The 17,763-nt window shown below is 42.9% G+C and overlaps 1 protein-coding gene across 7 annotated transcripts in view; it reads right to left on the reverse strand.

Annotated features, from left to right (window-relative positions):
* The window catches only part of EXOC6 (exocyst complex component 6), a 230,532-nt gene extending 215,847 nt beyond the window's left edge, over positions 1–14,685 (reverse strand). For 4 of the 7 annotated variants that reach the window (XM_057735489.1, XM_057735487.1, XM_057735486.1 and 1 more), the window contains exon 1: positions 14,524–14,685. In XM_057735489.1, coding sequence (XP_057591472.1) covers positions 14,524–14,636 — 113 coding nt within the window. In that variant the 5' untranslated portion in view covers positions 14,637–14,685. Of the gene's footprint in view, positions 1–581; positions 663–1,588; positions 1,720–14,523 lie in introns of those variants that run through there. The other 3 variants (XM_057735490.1, XM_057735492.1, XM_057735488.1) reach the window with 3 other exon arrangements.
* Between the last annotated feature and the right edge of the window lie 3,078 nt (positions 14,686–17,763).

Genomic DNA, 17,763 nt, shown 5'->3' on the forward strand with positions numbered 1-17,763 from the left:
CGACGCAGTTCAAACCCATATCATTCAAGAGCCAACTGTATTTCAAATTTTTCTTCTAAGTTAACATCATCTGCTTTCAAGGATACTGCCTAGCACATTTTCTCAAGAAGAAGCATCTCCTTCATAACTAATACTATTTTCAAAAATGCACTGTTCTGGTAACTATACCACATACTGTACTCTTTCCATTTCACCACGCAGTGAGGAAAACAAAGCTTCCGTTTAATCTATGATTTCTACTTCCATACCAAATGCAGTTTTACGAAAAGAATTATATTGAAAAATTAAGAAAATGCACTAATTATTCTTATATCATAAAGGGAACTTCACATGACAAAAATATATCAGGTGCCTACCACATGCTTGGAGTTAGGCATACAGCAGTGAACAAATAGGCAAGGTCCCTAAGGTCCTGGGCTTTCTGGGCATTTAAACACCTACCCCTCCCCTGTCTACAAATACAGAATCAAGGTCCAGAGAAGTTAAATGATTTTTGCCCATGACTGCACACTTCATCAGTGGTAAGACTAGGGTAAACCAAGCATCCAGGTCTCCGGACTCTCAGAGCAAGGTGGATTTACATCATAACTTGAACTGGCTTCACTTTATTCTACATCCACAGGTCCACAAAATACACAGCGCTCCATTTCTAGGAATGTATCCTGAAGAAATAATAATGACAGAAACACAATGAGTCCCAAGTTCCCTGAGAGAATAATAATTTCATTACCATCACAGCGATAACTGAAACCTTTTTATTAAGGCACTCATTCCTGAAGAAAGTGCCTAACACGCCAATGGATCACTGTAGTGCCCGGCTAACGTTCTATTATTAGTGCAGCAGACACTCAGTCTGGAATATTCCTTTTTCTTCTACTATTTTTAAAGGGTGGAGATTCTTTTTAAAATAAACGGGGAAATGCATGCAAAATTAATGAAACGTTCGTAAATAAGCAAAAGCTCCCCAGACGCCGAGGCTTGCCGGGCCAGCGCAGCCGCACATCGGCGCGTTCCCGAGCGTCAGCTCCTCCCCTCCGGCCCACGCTCCCTCGGCGCCCACTCCGGCCGCGCGGGAGGGGCGATAATGGTGCCGGCGACGCCCGCTCAATTTCAATTCTCCCACGCCCGCGGCAGCCCAGCGCGCTAGCGCTTCCACCTGCGTGCGCGCAGGCACCGGGTCACGCGGGCTGCAGGCACTGAACCTTCGCCCTCGGCCCCGCCGGGATCCGCGAGCCGGGAAGCCTCAGGCGCGTCCTCGAGACCCCAGGCCAGGGCCGGACTCGACGGCGAAGGCGGGGCGGCGCCGCGGCTCCCGGGGGCAGAGGTACCGTGGCAGCCACACCCTCCAGCTGCGCGGTGACAGCTCCCGCGGCCGACGCGGGCCGCGCCGACAGGTGCAGCCGCCCGTGCCACCCCGTCCCGGCCTCGGCTCAGGTCCCGGCCCGCCGCCCCGAAGCGCCCCCGCCGGCCCCCGAAGCGCACCACCTGTCGGGCCGCTCCGCGCGCGGCCGGCGGCGGACGACACGCCTGGCTCCTGACCAGCGGCCGGAGGGGGCAGCCCAAGACCCTGGGAGGATGAGAACTTTACCGGAGGGTGGGCCCCACGCAGGCGGTGTCGGTGCTCTGGATCTCCTGCAAGATCCGCTCGTGCTCCGGGACGGTACCCAGACCTTCGCCGCTCTCCGCCATCTTGGCTGGAAGCTGAGGAACCGGCGAGGCGCGGCGCCGCGCGTACCGCGGGAGCGAGCGGCCTGTGGCGCGAGCGAGAGGGGGCGGGGAAAGGGGCGGGGCGGGGTGGGCGGGAGGCCGCGTACCACCGTGCAGCCTGGTGCCGGGTCCCCACACCTGTGTGGGAGGCTAAGGTGCTGGCGGGGGCGGCGGGGAGTGGAGACGCGTCACCTCCAGCTCTCGCCCGGCACTTCCCCTTAATCGCTGTCTAGTAATTGGCTGGGCTTTAACATAGATCCGTGTATTCTGTGTGCCCGACCCTCTGCTACGCGCTTGGAGATGCTTTAGTAAGGAGGGAGGTCGACAAATGATCACCGTCGATCTGTAATAAAAGCCACGGGAACGTTTAACAGGGATGCCTGATGTGCTCTGGGTGGTGGAGAGTCAGAAAAAGGAAAACGTGTACTCAAGAAAAGCAAAATGGTGTGTGGCAGTAAGATTTATTTTAGGAATGTACCAAGAAGATGCCAGCTGGCGGACTGGACGGCTGCTCTGAGTGGATTCCCGTCCCTGCCCGCGGGAAGTTCACAGAGGCCAGTCAACTTGGAGATAAATTATAAGCATCAGAAAAAGTGAATGACGTAAAACTATGACACTTTATGACAAAGATAAAAGGGCAATGTGTGATTTCATGCCAAAGTCCTTGAACCCAAGTGCCCCCAAGTTGCTGTGGCTGGGATGAGGCGTGGAAGCTCTTGAGAGCAGCGGGCTTCAGAGAGATGGGAGAGAAAGGCAGGTGGCTTCGGCAAAGGTACTAGTGTAGAAGAGTCCTGTTTAGTGATGTTTGTAGGACGCTGAGTAAACCAGTTTGTCATGATCTAAGCAGCGTCTGAGCAAGATTAATCAGGAAGAAAGTACATACCTAGCCCTGAGGGACAACTATTTTCTACTCCATTAATCCAGGGCTCTGAATGTCCTTCTGAGTCAATCAAGCTCTTTTTTTAAAATATAAATTTATCTATTTATTTGCTGCATTGGGTCTTTGTTGCTGCTCACGGGCTTTCTCTAGTTGTGGCGAGCAGGGGGCTGCTCATCATTGCGGTGTGCGGGTTCCTCATTGCGGTGACTTCTCTTGTTGCAGAGCACAGGCTCTAGACGCTTGGGCTTCAGTAGTTGCAGCACACCGGTTCAATAGTTGTGGTTTGTAGGCTCTAGAGCACATGCTCAATAGTTGTGGCGCACGGGCTTAGTTGCTCTGCAGCATGTGGGATCTTCCTGGAGCAGGGATCGAGCCCATGTACCCTGCATTGGCAGGCAGATTCTTAACCACTCCGCCACCTAGGAAGTCCCCAATCAAGCTCTTTACTGTACAGCTGTGTAACTCACTGCCTCAGTGAGCTTTTTCTAGAAGATTTTACTACTGCCATCCTCCTCCCACAAAAATCCTGGGAGATGATATTGCGTAAAAGTTAAGTGCATGAGCTGTGAAGACTGGTGTTCTCAATTTAATTCTCCAGTCCTTCACTTCACAGCTGGGTGACATTGTGCAAGAAGCTAGTCCCTTAATATTTCAGTTTCCTCTTCTGTAAATGACCATAATAGTACTGTCTACCTCATTTTGCTGTCCTATGTTGTGTTAGCTTTCTATGACTGCTGTAACAGTTTATCACAAACTTAGCTTAAAACAACTCAAATTTATTATAATTCTGTAGATGTCCAGTATGGGTCTCACTGGGCTAAAATCAAGGTGTCAGTACAACCGTGTTCTTCCCAGAGGTTCTAGGGGAGAATTCATTTCCTTACCTATTTCAGCTTCCAGAGGCCACCTGCATTCCTTGGACCCTTCCTCAGTCTTTCAAGCCAGAAATGTTGCATCTCTCTGACCATTCTTCTGTAGTCACATCTCCGTCTGACTCTGACCTAGGCCAGAAAAGATTCTCTGCTTTTAAGGACCCATGGCATTAGGTTTGACACAACCATATAATTCTGGATAATCTTCTACCTCAAGGTCTTAACATTAAGCACATCTGCAATATCCCTTTTGTCATGTGAGGTAATATATTTACAGGTTCCAGGGATTAGGATGTGGACATTTTGGAGGAACCATTATTCTGCCTGCCACACTTAATAAGGGCCCAATAAACATTACTAACATATATAAATGTCCTCCTTCCTATTAATCTGAAATTTCCGTTCTCCTTGGAAATTTCAACTCAAATTTATCTCCTTCATAAAGATTTCCCTAATGAATCACAACCTTCTCCACTGACTCTAGATTCAATTTAGCACATTTATCCATTCCACCAACAACTGTTTTGTTTGCTCTTGTTTTGATTAGTTGCTTTTTCTTATTTGAATTCCGTTTGTTTTGTGTAGTCGACCCCCACAGAACTGAAACACAGCTGACCTCAGTGCACTCTGGCTTGGAAGACTGAGGAAGCTCTGCTACATCCAAATACTTATTCTACCAAGAAACCCTATCACAAGCCTGTTTCCACTGTTCTTGATGGTACAAGAGAAACCAGGTCTTCTCCAGGAAATCTCACTTCCTCAAGCTGTGAAAATATACAGAAAAAAAAAAATCTCTTCCCAAGTCCACCAACATTTTCACACCGTGTTAAGGTCCTTAAGTTCAGAGAAGTTTTTTTTTATTTTGCAATTTCTTATAGTTTGTCGTAGAGTCCTGCACATGGCTGAGAGAAATCTGGAGGGTCTTCAAATTAGACAATGCTGAAGTTCTTGAAGCCATTGGAAAGAGTTCAGGATGAGTTAGAAAGGAGCATTCCAAACAGATCTGAGTAGGTTAATTAATCTGTTATTGGTAACAACTAGGAATTAGAACAATATCAAATTGTAAAAAGTTAGTTTCTTCAAACTTGCTCTTTATATGTTGACATCAAATATAACATCTTAAAATGTGGTGTATTCAGTTGCCTTAATAGAAATCTGTGGCACAAACAGAAAACGTTACCTCAAATTCCCTGATGTTCACTTTTATCAGGAGCTTCAATTCAAGAAATTGTATTAATGGACTTTTGTCAGAGGATATAAACTTCATCCACTCCTCTGGTCATTTAAAATTTTATCCTTGGATGGAGCCAGACACCCGTACCTAGACCCTAGTGTTTTGGCCCTTTGTACCACTGCTTTTTATTGAGTAGTAAAAAACTGAATTTTTTTTCTTATCAAGACTGTGTCCTCAACTGCTGAGCCACCACCACCTGGTGTAAGCATATCTGAAATGCATGTTCAGCTCTTGAGAGGGAAAAGTAAACCTTTTGAAAATTGAACCTGAAACCAAAACATAAGATCCGAGGACAAATTTTTACTGTTCTACAAAGAGAACAGAAAGCCAGTTCTCTCTGCAGGAAATGCAGGCTATCTTAGCTCAGAAGATGAGCAGGGCCGGAAATCATTGTTCTGCAGAGTAAGGCAAGGTGATGAGAGAAGGGCATATGGCACAAGCCAGCTTCTTATTTCGCAGTTACCTCGTGGGGTGTTCCTTTCTGGAGTGTTCATCATCCAGACCTTCCCCCCTTCTCTTCTGCAACCCTGATGCCATCTATCCAAACCCAGCTCCAAATGCCCCTGCCCTGGGAAGCCAGCCCTGCTTACATAGTCCTCTCTCCCAGCCTATTTCAACACCTGCCCGTAGACATTACCTCAACACTGAATGGCAGTATCTTCCCCTCAGTTCAAGTCAAGATGGAAGGAAATCCGTATACCACTTCTCCTTCTGAAACAGCTTTTGCTGGTTCCCGCTGTGACTTCTGACAGTTCCGTTAGTACCTGAAGTTTTTGCTAAGAACTTAAAACTAAATGTCCTAAATAGCTAACTATGTAAATTTTAATTATGGACATAGATAGAACAAATACATTAATGTGAAAAAAGGCCTAAAATGCTACATTTCTAAAAGGCTCCAAAACAAAGAATTTCAACTATAGGCCAAAATAAAAACCATAATATTTATTGAGCACTACTTGCTAAGCCCTTTATGTTACCAGATTTAGTCTTTACTAATTGAATTCATAATTTTTTGGTAATTAAATTAGTACTAATTTTTCTAAAATCTAGTTTTACCTTGTGGGGTACTTTTGCTATTTCTAATTTAATTTGAAGAAACTGAGACTTAGAGAGATTAAGTCACTTGTCCAAGGCCACACAGCTAGTGAGTTGGAGTAGATGGAGCTAGTAAGCTATTCCTGTCTTTCCTGTTAATATAAAAGTCAGATAAGAAGAATGTCCCAATGTTGTTTTACCCAAGGAATAAGTGACTTAGTCAGTCTGGTCTGAAGAGGTTGGGGGTAGTAGAGCACACTGGAAGATTGCACACGATGTTGAGTTATTTGGGGAGCAGTGGATATTGACTTCCAGAGATTCACCCAAAATCTCTCTTCAGGACTCCTGGGAGGGAAAAGAAATACCAGGGAGACTGACAGAGCAGGAGACTGGCAGAGCAGGAGACGCACTCTGGCTCTGGATCCAGTAGGAAACTAACCAGCAAAGTAAGGATTTAGCCTGTTAATAAAATCTTAGTCATTAATGACTTATACTTTGAGCCGCTTGTCTACAGACTAATAACCAATCTTGGAAAAGCCCCTCCCTCAGAAGGAGGCTGTAGAATGCAGCTGCCCTGGTCTGGCATTTAAATGTTTGAGTTCAAATTCCAATTCATCTCTGACTAGATGTGGGGCCTCGGTAGAGTGACTTAACTTGTCTAAGTCTGTTTCTTCAAGAGTGAATTGGGAGCAATAATAGTCCCTAGCTCACCAAGTGGTGTGGAGATTAAAGGAGATAATATATGTATAATGTTTAGTCCAGAGCTCATTCAACACGAGCATTGGAGACAAGGATTATTCAACATTTGATATTAAATCAGGAAGCTCAGAATTTAGCTGCTTCTTTGGTAAAATAAAAATAAAAACCAGACACAATCATGTTCTTTTTTTCTAATCATTAACAAAATAGCCTAATTCTGTATCAGAGTTCTCTGAACCTGAACCTCATTTTTTTTTCCAAATGCTCAACAGGTGAAAACTGTCTGAAAGTTGTTCATGTTGTGGAGGGGGAACCAGGATCCTTCTTTGGTTCTGGATCCACTTTAGTGAGCCCTCTGGATCTTGCTTCTAAGTCAAGTGCCTCTTCCTTGTTCTTGTAGGTAATGCTCACCTTTTGAGGCACACATGGTGGCAAACAAATCATTGAGTCTGTCTCCATTTCCAGGCACAGGGACAATGTCTGTATTATTTACTGCCAGCCCAGTTACTATTTGTTAAATAAATAACCCACATGCAAATACTTCTTATGTTAAGCTTACTGTTGTAAAAGCATGTTTCATGAGGTCGAGTGCATCTCTACGGAAAGATTCCCTTCCTCACTCCTAGGAACCCTATAGCAGACAGACTTCCTGATCTTTATCCCCTCAGCACTTTGCTAATATCATTCAGATCTCTCTTAACGAATTTAAGAGCCTTTGTTATATAATTGCAGAACTTAATCAAAATGTAGAGTACAGACAGTCTTTATATATTGGCTCTAATCAACTAACCCTTCCCTGTGCCTTTTAGCCATTCTTCGGTGATGTCTGGAAAGCTGTATTCCTCTAGCCTCTACCCTGTTGGTGCAGTGGCCCCAAGTGGCCACAGTCTGTAAGTCCAAGAGAATGTGAACAAAGCCCAGCCAGGCCTGGGAGGATTCCTGCTACAAAACTGTGTCCAGGAATCTGTTCCATATCCCACAGGGGAGAACAATAGAAGGAAATCTGAAATTGAAGCCAAATAAAATCAGTTCTTCTGAAATATGGGCCAGTCCTCAAAGAAGTTCAAAAGTAATTAGCCCCAGGTTCTCTTCATTGAACAACTGCTTTTACTGAATGCTTGCTGTGTGCCAGGTTCTGTGCTAAGCGCTCAGACGGAGCTGGCTCCTCCATGCGGGGCCTAAAAAGTTGCTCTTGGCTTAATGCTCTGCCGTCACCATTTTGGAATTCATAATAATTTTTTAAACACGAGGGCCTGTCTTTTCATCTTGCATTGGTCCTGCAAATTATGTCACGAGTCCCGCCCTCCGAACGATGTCCTAAAAGCACCATCAACTTGCTCATGCCAAAGCTAAACATTTTAAAGTCCACTGAGCAACCGAAGAGCGATAGTATTTTCTCTGCATTCCATTCTCTCCTTCCTCTCCCCCGGCCCTGCTCGTCAGCGCCAGCTTATGGCAGCGTTTTCTCTTCTCTTTCCTCTTTCTTTACTCTTTATTTATTTATTTATTTATTTATTTATTATTTTTTGGGGGGTACACCAAGTTCAATCATCTGTTTTTATACACATATCCCGGTATTCCCTCCCTCCCTTGACTCCCCCCTCCCCCCTGCTTTCTTTCCTCTTCATTGTTGTTTTGTTTTTTTTTTTAATTTATTTATTTATTTTTATTATATTTGGGGGGGTACACCAAGTTCAATCATCTGTTTTTATACACATATCCCGGTATTCCCTCCCTCCCTTGACTCCCCCCTCCACCCTCCTTTCTTTCCTCTTCATTGTTGTTTTTTTATTCCCTCATCCTGTTCAATGCAACATCTCCATTCCTCACTCTTTCCCCACTTAGCTTTCCTTTATTGCCTTTTGCCCTTTATCCCTTTCCTCTCACTTGTCCTATTTTTTTCTTCTCTCAGCCAAAAGGACTTAGAAATGTAGCTAATGTAATGTAATGAAATGACAGAAATGACCCTAATAGCTGACATTCACTCCCTGGCCACTTCTGTCAAATAACATCCCTGGGCCTCCCTATCCTTCACCCCAAATTGTTATTCTTCATAGCACTGATCACCGCTCTTTAATTTATTTTTAGCTCTCTTCACTAAAAGGCCAGCTCCCTGTGAGCAGGGAACTTCCAGGTCTTGATCTTGCTATATCAACAAGACCACTGACCATCCTCCACCACTGCCTGCCACATTGGAGATGCTCCATAAGTATATATTTACTGAATGAATGACTGAGCAATCGCTATATATGAGCCATTACATTAAATACACACAATGCCTAATTTGTGTGAGGCTTTCAAAAGTTCTATTAGTAAGTAGTATAGAGGCAAAATTTGAACACGTCCTTCTGGCTCCAGAGCCCATTCACTTAACAGCTAAATAAACAAAACTGTCTCCCTGCTTGGGATACTTGGTTCCCAACATTAAAAAGAAAAAGTTTTTTTAACTTCTCTCTACTGTTTCACTGAAGATCAAGCAGCTAATGGTATTATTTAAATGTTCAGTGAAAATTTGGCAACCACACAGCCCATGTCATCAGGGACCCCAGGCTTTCCTGAGGTGCTGCAGACGTGGCAGGCCTTGGCCATAATTAAGCCCCCAGTTATTCCTGAACAGTTTCTCTGGATTCCATTTTACACCCATGACATGCAGCACACTACACCACTCCCATTAGAGATTAAATGAGGTCATGCTATTACATTAGCATCAAATATAAGCATTAGTAAATAGGATTTTGAAAAGGGATCCCTCTCTCCCCAGAACATTATGCAACCAAAATAAAATTCACATTACTCAATATTTTCCACCTGCTCAGAATTTCAAGATGTTGTGAGTGCTTGTTTACGCCAACACTCTAAAGTATATATTATATTATGCTGGAATGTACATCCCAGATGTAAATTAGACATAATAGTAACAATAGCTAATATTTATTGAGCATTTACAGTGTGCTAGGCTGGCATTGTGCTAAGCACTTCATGTGCGTTTGAGATAGGTTTTATCATAATCCCCATTTTATAGTTTCAGAAACTACAGCCAAAAATCAAACTAATAAATGCTACTAGACCTTTGATCTTAATATACTTAATGAAATAAGATGTAATAGAAATCTTACATTTCTGAAGATAAAAAGAGCAATGCATCCCAGAATGTCTACAGCCGAATTTAACTAGTGATATTTTTAGTATGTCATTCTAAGATTTTATTGTGTTTACAGTTTAGATTGTTGTTTTTTGTTGTTGTTGTTGTTTTAATGTCTTCTGTCCTTTTCTAAAAGCATGTTATTTTCATTCTTAAAAACCTTAAAGTCAAAGAAATAACAATATCCTGTTTGTTCTTAAACTGGTGAAACTTCATGGTCAGCTTTTGGAAACGAGCCCGAGAGAGTCTGAGTACAAGTGTAAAACAATTATGTTATCATAAAACAATTACAAAAATTTCTTCTGGTACGTCATCATGTACAATTCCCTTTTCCTCCTATTTTTCCCAGCCCTCGACAGGGCTTTGTTTGGATATGTCCTCTTTTTCTACCTCCCACTAACACTGCACTGCCCTTCAATCTCTTTATCTCAGTTTCAGCTCTAGCAATAAGAAACACTGTAATTTCTGAACTCACATTGGTTCAGACATGTTATAATTTCAAGACCTGTTCTAAGAGGCTAACAACACACCTGCAGGAGGGAGCCGAAGAGGCACAATGAGCCCAGGCGTATCCAGGTATGAGAGGGTATCCATGGGGGACAGGACTAATGAGCGAGGCCTGGCAGCAGCAAGTTCTAGTGTGAATATGATCAATGTTAGGATGCTGCTACTGTGCTATTCTAAGACCATAGCTACCATCGCTGCTTTATCAGAACCACCCTCAACATGAGGATTCAGACAACCACTACCAGTGCATTGGAACTGATATACTAGTTGAAACCTATTAACTATCCTTGTTCAAGGAAGTTGGTAATGCTGAACAAGGCTGAATAAGATACTATTATCATAGTTTATCTTTTTCTTTTTCTCTTTCTTTTTTTTTTCTTTTTTCTTTTTGGCTGCACCGTGCAGCATGTGGCATCGTAGTTCCTGACCAGGGGATTGAACCTGTGCCCCCTGCAGTGGAAACGCAGAGACTTAACTACTGGACCGCCAGGGAAGTCCCTGTAGTTTCCTTATGCATGGCTCCACACAGCCATTAAACCTACCAGGGAGAGGCACCCCGCTAGAGGGAGCAGCTAGCAAGGAGTTGGGCATATCTAGGCCAAATGGAGGAACCGGAGTAAAAATCAGAAAACCTAATGAGAATGAGAAAGTCTAGTGGAAATTACCATATGGTGGTAACATGATAAAAACAGTGATGCCCAGGGCAAAAGGATTAGGGCAGCAAAACTAATTCCAGACCCCACCTGCTCATGAGTTTTAGCCTACCAAGAATCTGCCAGCCAGGAGATTCTGAATGCCCAAAGCAAAGCCATGCTAGGACAACACAGGCACTAGCAATAGGCCTTTCTTTATTTCTCCCTTTTCTTTGAAATTCAATCACTGTCTGCATGGTTAACATCAAATTCCACTTTGCCACCCTGGGATTTTATTCCCCAATTCAATTGTTATAGCTGCCTGACGTGTCTTTATTAGGTATTTCATTGGCAACACAAATAAACCATGGAAAAAACATAAAAGTCTCAGCTCTCCCCTAAAACTTTCTCTCCTTTAAATGTAATGCTTTGGACAGTGGTTCCATTTCACACATAGATGAAAACAAACAGAGGACCTCAGAATCATCAACCAGATTCTTGTCCACTTTTCCAGCGAAAAAGAAAGAGGACCAAAGGAGCTGACCCAAGGGCCCACTGGGGGAGTCAGGCAGGAGACAGGATGGGAGCAGCCTTGTATGAAGTCAGGAGGTAGGCGGAAGGCAGCCCGGGCAGGTGAACCAGACTATGGCCATCGACAGTGCCAGACAACATGAATCCCCTAGGTGGAGGAGACCCACTCTCTCAGATGATGGTAGAGCTGGGTGTGCCACGAAGGCTTGCACACCCTGTGAAAGAAGGGCTGTTGAGCCACCCTTAAACAACACTAGCGGAAATCATATCTGGATTTTGAGTACCTGAGCTCTCTGAGCTCACCTTGCTAGAGAAACAAACCCCACATGACCCTGATCTGAACACTGACCTTGAGCAGAGCACTTCAGAAACAAGGTGGGCAGGGAGAGGAAGCTAACAGTTTAGGATTTTACAACAGAAAATGTCTGTAGAAGTAATGTCTTTCTTTTGTGACAGGGGAGAACAACTAGAACTCTTGGGTATTTTCTCTACCTCAGTTCCCAGGTGCAGGGCTTTCCCTGAGAATGTTTCTCCCCTGTATTCCCAGCCCCATCCTCTCAATGTCCTAACCCTCCCCTCACTGTCCGTTCCAGGGCCTTACAGCAGGGCCTTTGTGGCCCTCGGGCCAATCTCCCGCCAGCCAAACTCCTTTTCCACCCTCTCTGCCTTTAGAACTTGTAATTATTCAAATACTTCAGCCTTATCTTCTTCCCTGAAGTGATGACTTTCTCTCTGGACTGCCTTCTTTCTTTCACCTCACAAGGTCATCATTAGCTCAGAAGCTCATACAAATTAGTTCAACAAATATTTATCTAGCTACTGTGTGCCAGGCATGGTAGAAGCTTCTGCAGAGGATACTATGATATAAGTAAGACACAGGTCGTGCCCTCGGGAATCTGTAGCCTGAAATGGTTATAGTACAAAATACACACACACACACACACACACACACACACACGTGCATCCAAGTGAGTCAGAATAAATGCCCTGGATTCTTTGGGGCTTCAAAGGATGAAGCGCTCACCTGTGGTTGAAAGATCACAGAGGCTTCACAGAAGAAAGAACATTTGAGCTGTGCCTTGCAAGATGGGCTGGATTTTGGCAGGCAGAAGTAAGAGTGAAGGATAATAAAGGAAAGGAACCATGAGCACCGGAAGGAAGAAAATCTCAGGGCATATTATCAAACAGTAAATAAACACTCCAGTTTGGCCAAAATGGGAGTCCTGTCTTTATTTTCCAACCCTCATGTTTGGCCATATCAGCTCATTATGTTCCGTGAGAGCAGTGAACCAGAACAGTTGACACTGGAATATCAATGACGTGCATAGGGATGTGTAGAAATGTGTCGAGTGCCAGCCTAAGAAGTCTTCATCAGTCTTTTGAACTCACTTTTTTTCTCATTCTGAATGTTTTCACAATAAACTTTAGCCTTCTAAGATAACTTCCTGTCTCACAGAAGAAAAATTGTATTAATAAAGTTATTTGTCTACATTGTTCTTGAAAAAAAAAAAGTCTTCATGTAATCAATGATTACAGCAACAGTTTAGGAAAACTAATTTTGGTGAATATTGTCCCAATTAAAGGCTGTGTCTATCTTCCAAAATAACACTGAGGTGTTTTAACAGTAGCCTTTAGAAAAGACTTCTCTCACTCCTTGTTCCGTAACCCAAATACAAGGCTAACAGTGGGCATTCCACATGCACTGGTGGTGATGACAGGCAGCACCTGGAGAAACATTTGTGCAGTGCCTGCTCTTGTGCTGCTGGGAGAGTGCTGTGACTGCCAGCTCTAAAGCTATTCTTTTCTTTAGGAAGACTGAGTACAAGACGGGATACTTGCCTTCAGAACAGAGGGCAGGACAGATCCAAGAGCCAAAGCAGGAAGTCAGGTCCAAAACTAGAGCAAGAGAGCTGACAGTCTTCATCTAAGGATAGGCCACCACCTGTAGATGGTGGCCAGGGTTGTGAGACCAGGAGAGAAGTGGAGAGGGTCAGTGGTGAAGACCAAGGGCTCTGAAGCAGCAATGGCAGCAGAGGCCACAGTAATTAACACACATCCAGGCTCCCTTTATCCCCCTCTCATGTTTCCCTTTAGGCTTCTGGCCTAACCACCGGACAGATGCACAACTTTTAGAAGGTGCTAGTACAGTATAAAGTATGTTCCATTTGGAAAAAATTACCAAGTTTCCCATTAGTGAAAAGCTTTGGTTTCCTTCTACCTATTGAATAGGGTAAAAATCACCTACCCTTCTTCAAGGATGTTTGTGATGCTCAGATAAAATGAAGGTATAAGGAACAGTTATAATAGAGTCATGATTATTTTTCAATTGCACCTCTATATTGATAATCCAAGACTCAATCAATAAATATCAATATCTTCCCATACCTCCAACACTACCCTAGGCCCTTTAAAAAGATTCGGAATATATTTAATGCAAAATCAAATTTAAACATTTGGGAGAAATTTTTCAGATTTAATCTATAGGATTTCAAAGCATTTGGTCCCGGATCTTTCTGAGACTGAAAAGACAACACACACACACACACACACACACACACATCCCATCAAAACCGGGAAAAAAAAAAATCCTTTCACTTAATCTACAAATATCAGTCAGCAAATATTTATTGACAGTCTCTATCACATTCAGCGATTGCCGTCCTGTTCCCGCACTGATAAGCGTAAGGTACAGGCAGACAGTCAAAAAGAATTAAAATTTTAAAACTGCCCATTTAACACAGAGATACATGGTCTTTCGTTTTCATCCTGTTCTTGAACTAAGCAAATTAATCCCCATCTTACCAAAGAAGCTATACTTTAAATCTTATGTAGAAATAAAAAATGCATATCCGAGAGGTCACCATATACCCAAGACTAGCAACAATACAAATAAGCATTCTACATTTTTTTTCCTTAAACGCACATCCACTCAAATATAAATGAGTCTCAATGATATGACTAATTGTTCTTGATGTTTTTCACTGAGTAATCTTTTAGAGAAAACAATTGAAACGATATAAATAAGATGGAGTATCTATTTGGAGTTGGCATGAGGCCCTTTTTGATCACGTGAAACTCATTTCTATTTTTAACCTTGTGGTGATGAATCATGAAACAAATATAATGCAGAAAAGATGGATTATTTATTTACTGTCATTCCTCTGAGGATAAAATTTTGAGATTAATTATTTTTTATTCTGTTATAGAGAAAAGCATAAAAAGAAGTGAATGAGACTACCTTATCGACACTAAAGAAGAAACAATAAAATACAAAGGAGCCCTACCTTAAAGTAGCTTCAATGGGCAGCTCGAAAGACTGAATCTCAGCCAGGACATTCTCATAGGTTTGATCCGGGTCTTCTTCCAACATCGCTCCTGATTTTCCAGCCGCAGACATCAGATTTTAAGTGCAAAACAGTTGTAATTTATAAGAGAAATGTAGTTTTCCTTACAATTATGACAAGGGTTCTGTGTTCACCCAGAGGAGCAGCAAAAACTGAGCTCACTGTCTGACTTCATGCTATCAAAATCCTTGCTTCCAAGAATGTTGCACAGCTGTTGCTGTCCTGTCTCTACTTATAACATTTTACTTATTATTAACCTTGACACAGTTCAGAAAGTTCTTGCCTGATGCCTGCTGTGCTTATTTTCTTGTTTCTCAAAGACAGTAACTGCAAACTTCGGTAGGAATTAGAATTACACTATAAAAATTTATTAAACAATTGACTCGTTAGGGCACATATTTTGATGTTATTTATGCTAAGTACATGATTAAAGCTATACTCCTAGTTATTCCTGCAACTATACCCTTGCCCACAACCCCCCAAAATATAACAATCAGAAAAAAACATAATAATCCTATAGGATGTAATTTTGAGGCCACTGGGCAAGCACCTTGGCTCCCCGTCTCTTTCACTTCTCCCTACTACTCACTGCTGTGTGAAGTTCTGCCATTATAGAGCCATTCTTTTTTTTTTTTGTCTCCAGTTCAAATACAAATGCTCCTGGAAATAAATTTTAATCCTTGTCAGTCACTTATGGCTTACTGCTAGACCCTTTTCTTTTTCTCTCTTTTTTGACTGCGTTGGCTCTTCACTGCTGTGTGCAGGCTTTCTCTAGTTGTGGCGAGTGGGGGCTATTCTTCTTTGCAGTGCGCAGGCTCCTCAGTACGGTGGTTTCTCTTGTTACAGAGCACGGGCTCTAGGCGCACAGGCTTCAATAGTTGCAACACATGGTCTCAGTAGTTGTGGTGCACTGGCTTAGTTGCTCCGCAGCATGTGGGATCTTCCTGGACCAGGGATCAAACCCGTGTCCCCTGCGTTAGCAGGTGGATTCTTAACCACTGTGCCACCAGGGAAATCCCTGCTAGACCCTTTCTTCAGGATAGATTTTGAAGGGGAGGGCAAAAGCATGAAGCTGCCAGGATATTAAGAGGGCTGGTTGCCACTGAGAGAAAGTGTGCAAGAAGTAGAGGCCTAAAATACCAAGGAAAGATGTGGCTGACAGTCAGCCCCAAGTAGGCCTAAAAGATTAAATGGGTACGTATTTCCCATTACCATTTGTACTAGATCTTCCTCAATTCTGAGTTTAACCTCATGCTTTCTTTCCAAGTACCAAAAAGTGGGTATTTAAAAGGATAAGTAGGGACTTGCCTGGCAGTCTGGTGATTAGGACTCTGTGCTTCTACTGCAGGGGGCATGGATTCGATCCCTGGTCAAGGAACTAAGATCCCACATCCTACATGCCTTGCAGCCAAAAAATAAAAATAAAAACAAAGGGATGAGTAGTGATATTCTTCCATACGAATCTATTTTTTTAAAGTTTTTATCAGATTTGTTAATAACGCTCTGAAAAGAAACTAAAGTTCTTTCTCAAAACAGACTGTTCATAAAACCACAAGGCATATGTCATAAACTGCATCTGTTTTTCACTTCTCCCTGCATCCATACCATTGCAAGTGTCTCACCCAGTGTCCCTCCATGACCCAGGGCTTTGGGCTCAGCGCTGTGACTTCTGCTGGCCAATGATATATGAGCTGAAGTGACAGTATGTGAACTCTAAGCCTGGGCTTTGTAAGACCTCACACACTTCTCTTTGCCCTTTGGCACCTCTGCCATTGCCTGAGAAAAACATGCCCTGGTTAGCTTGCTGGTCCAAGGAGGATGAGAGATGCATGAAGCAGAGTCATCCCCAATGATCTACAAAACTGCAGGAAGAAGCATATTTTCCCAACCAGCTGCAGCATTCTGAGGCAGAGCTGCTCATCTTAGCCCCAGCCAGATCAGCCATGCCCCAAAGAACCACAGACACAGGAGCAATAATGAATGATGGTTCTTTGCAGCCACTGAAATGGGTTATAAGCAGCAATGGCAAACCAAAGCAGCATTCTTCACATCAACCCCACCAACAGGCTCAACTCTTAGTCCTAGTTTTCCTCCATGGCAGAATGGAAGAAATGCATCAGGATGACGTCTAACACCATTTCCCCCAATAGGAAGTAATGAGGCCCTCCTTCAACACCTGACAAAAGAATAGTAATTTTCTATCTTGTGTTAAAGTCATTTATGAGCAGAGTTTTTAATTTAGATCAAATTATCAGGTTATTTAAGAGCAGAATGCCTATTTGATTTGTATTTGTATTCCCTATAACACAACACACTGCCCTGTGCAACAGTAGGTGCTCAAGAAACGCTTATTGAATGAATGAATGATTGACAGCAAAGGTACAAGCTAAGAGTTACTTCTGCCTTGTGTGGAAGTGTTGGTCCAAATGATGCAAAAATATGAGACTTCCAGATTGAATTTATCAGACTATGAGAATACATAACTTCATGATGGGAAATCATTCTGGTCATAAGAGAGTGTTGGTCATCACTTTATTATATGGTAGAGAACAAATTCATATGTACACATACACATGAACATATATTTGTGATGACCCACCAAGCCCTAAATATAACATAGTTTAAAAATTGATTTTTCTCCCTACATACCCCAAATTTTTATTTTTAAACTTCTCAAACTTACGGAAGTATTACAAGAAGAATACCATGAATAGTCACAGTCACCTTCATCTGATTCATCAATTGTTAACATTTTGTTACATTTGCTTTCTCTTTCTCTGTTTACTTAAGGGGATTTTATAATGTAGGCATATGCTTTTAATACACAGAGTGATAAAATTGTGTTAATTTAAATAGAGTATTTTTAGAACAGTATAACCCTATAAAGTAGTATAATTCATGAACCACAATAGCTTTGACTCATAGTTACTGCCCGACCCTGTTCCTATTACACAGTGCTGTTATCCTCTTCCTGTACAGCCAGCCCCACCAGGAGACCCAAAGTCTTCCATCCTGTTGGCCTGATTGCCTCCCTCCACCCCTCAGCTCTCCCCATACCTCCTCTACTCCCACCCCGTCTCTTTTGCTCCTCCCACTTCTGTTAAGTGAATTTTCTCTCCGCTTCTTACTTTCTTCTAAGCCGAGTAAGACACAGGCTACAACTTCCTGTTTCCACTGACT

Source organism: Hippopotamus amphibius, chromosome 5 (genome assembly GCF_030028045.1).
Source record: "Hippopotamus amphibius kiboko isolate mHipAmp2 chromosome 5, mHipAmp2.hap2, whole genome shotgun sequence".
Classification (NCBI taxonomy): domain Eukaryota; kingdom Metazoa; phylum Chordata; class Mammalia; order Artiodactyla; family Hippopotamidae; genus Hippopotamus; species Hippopotamus amphibius.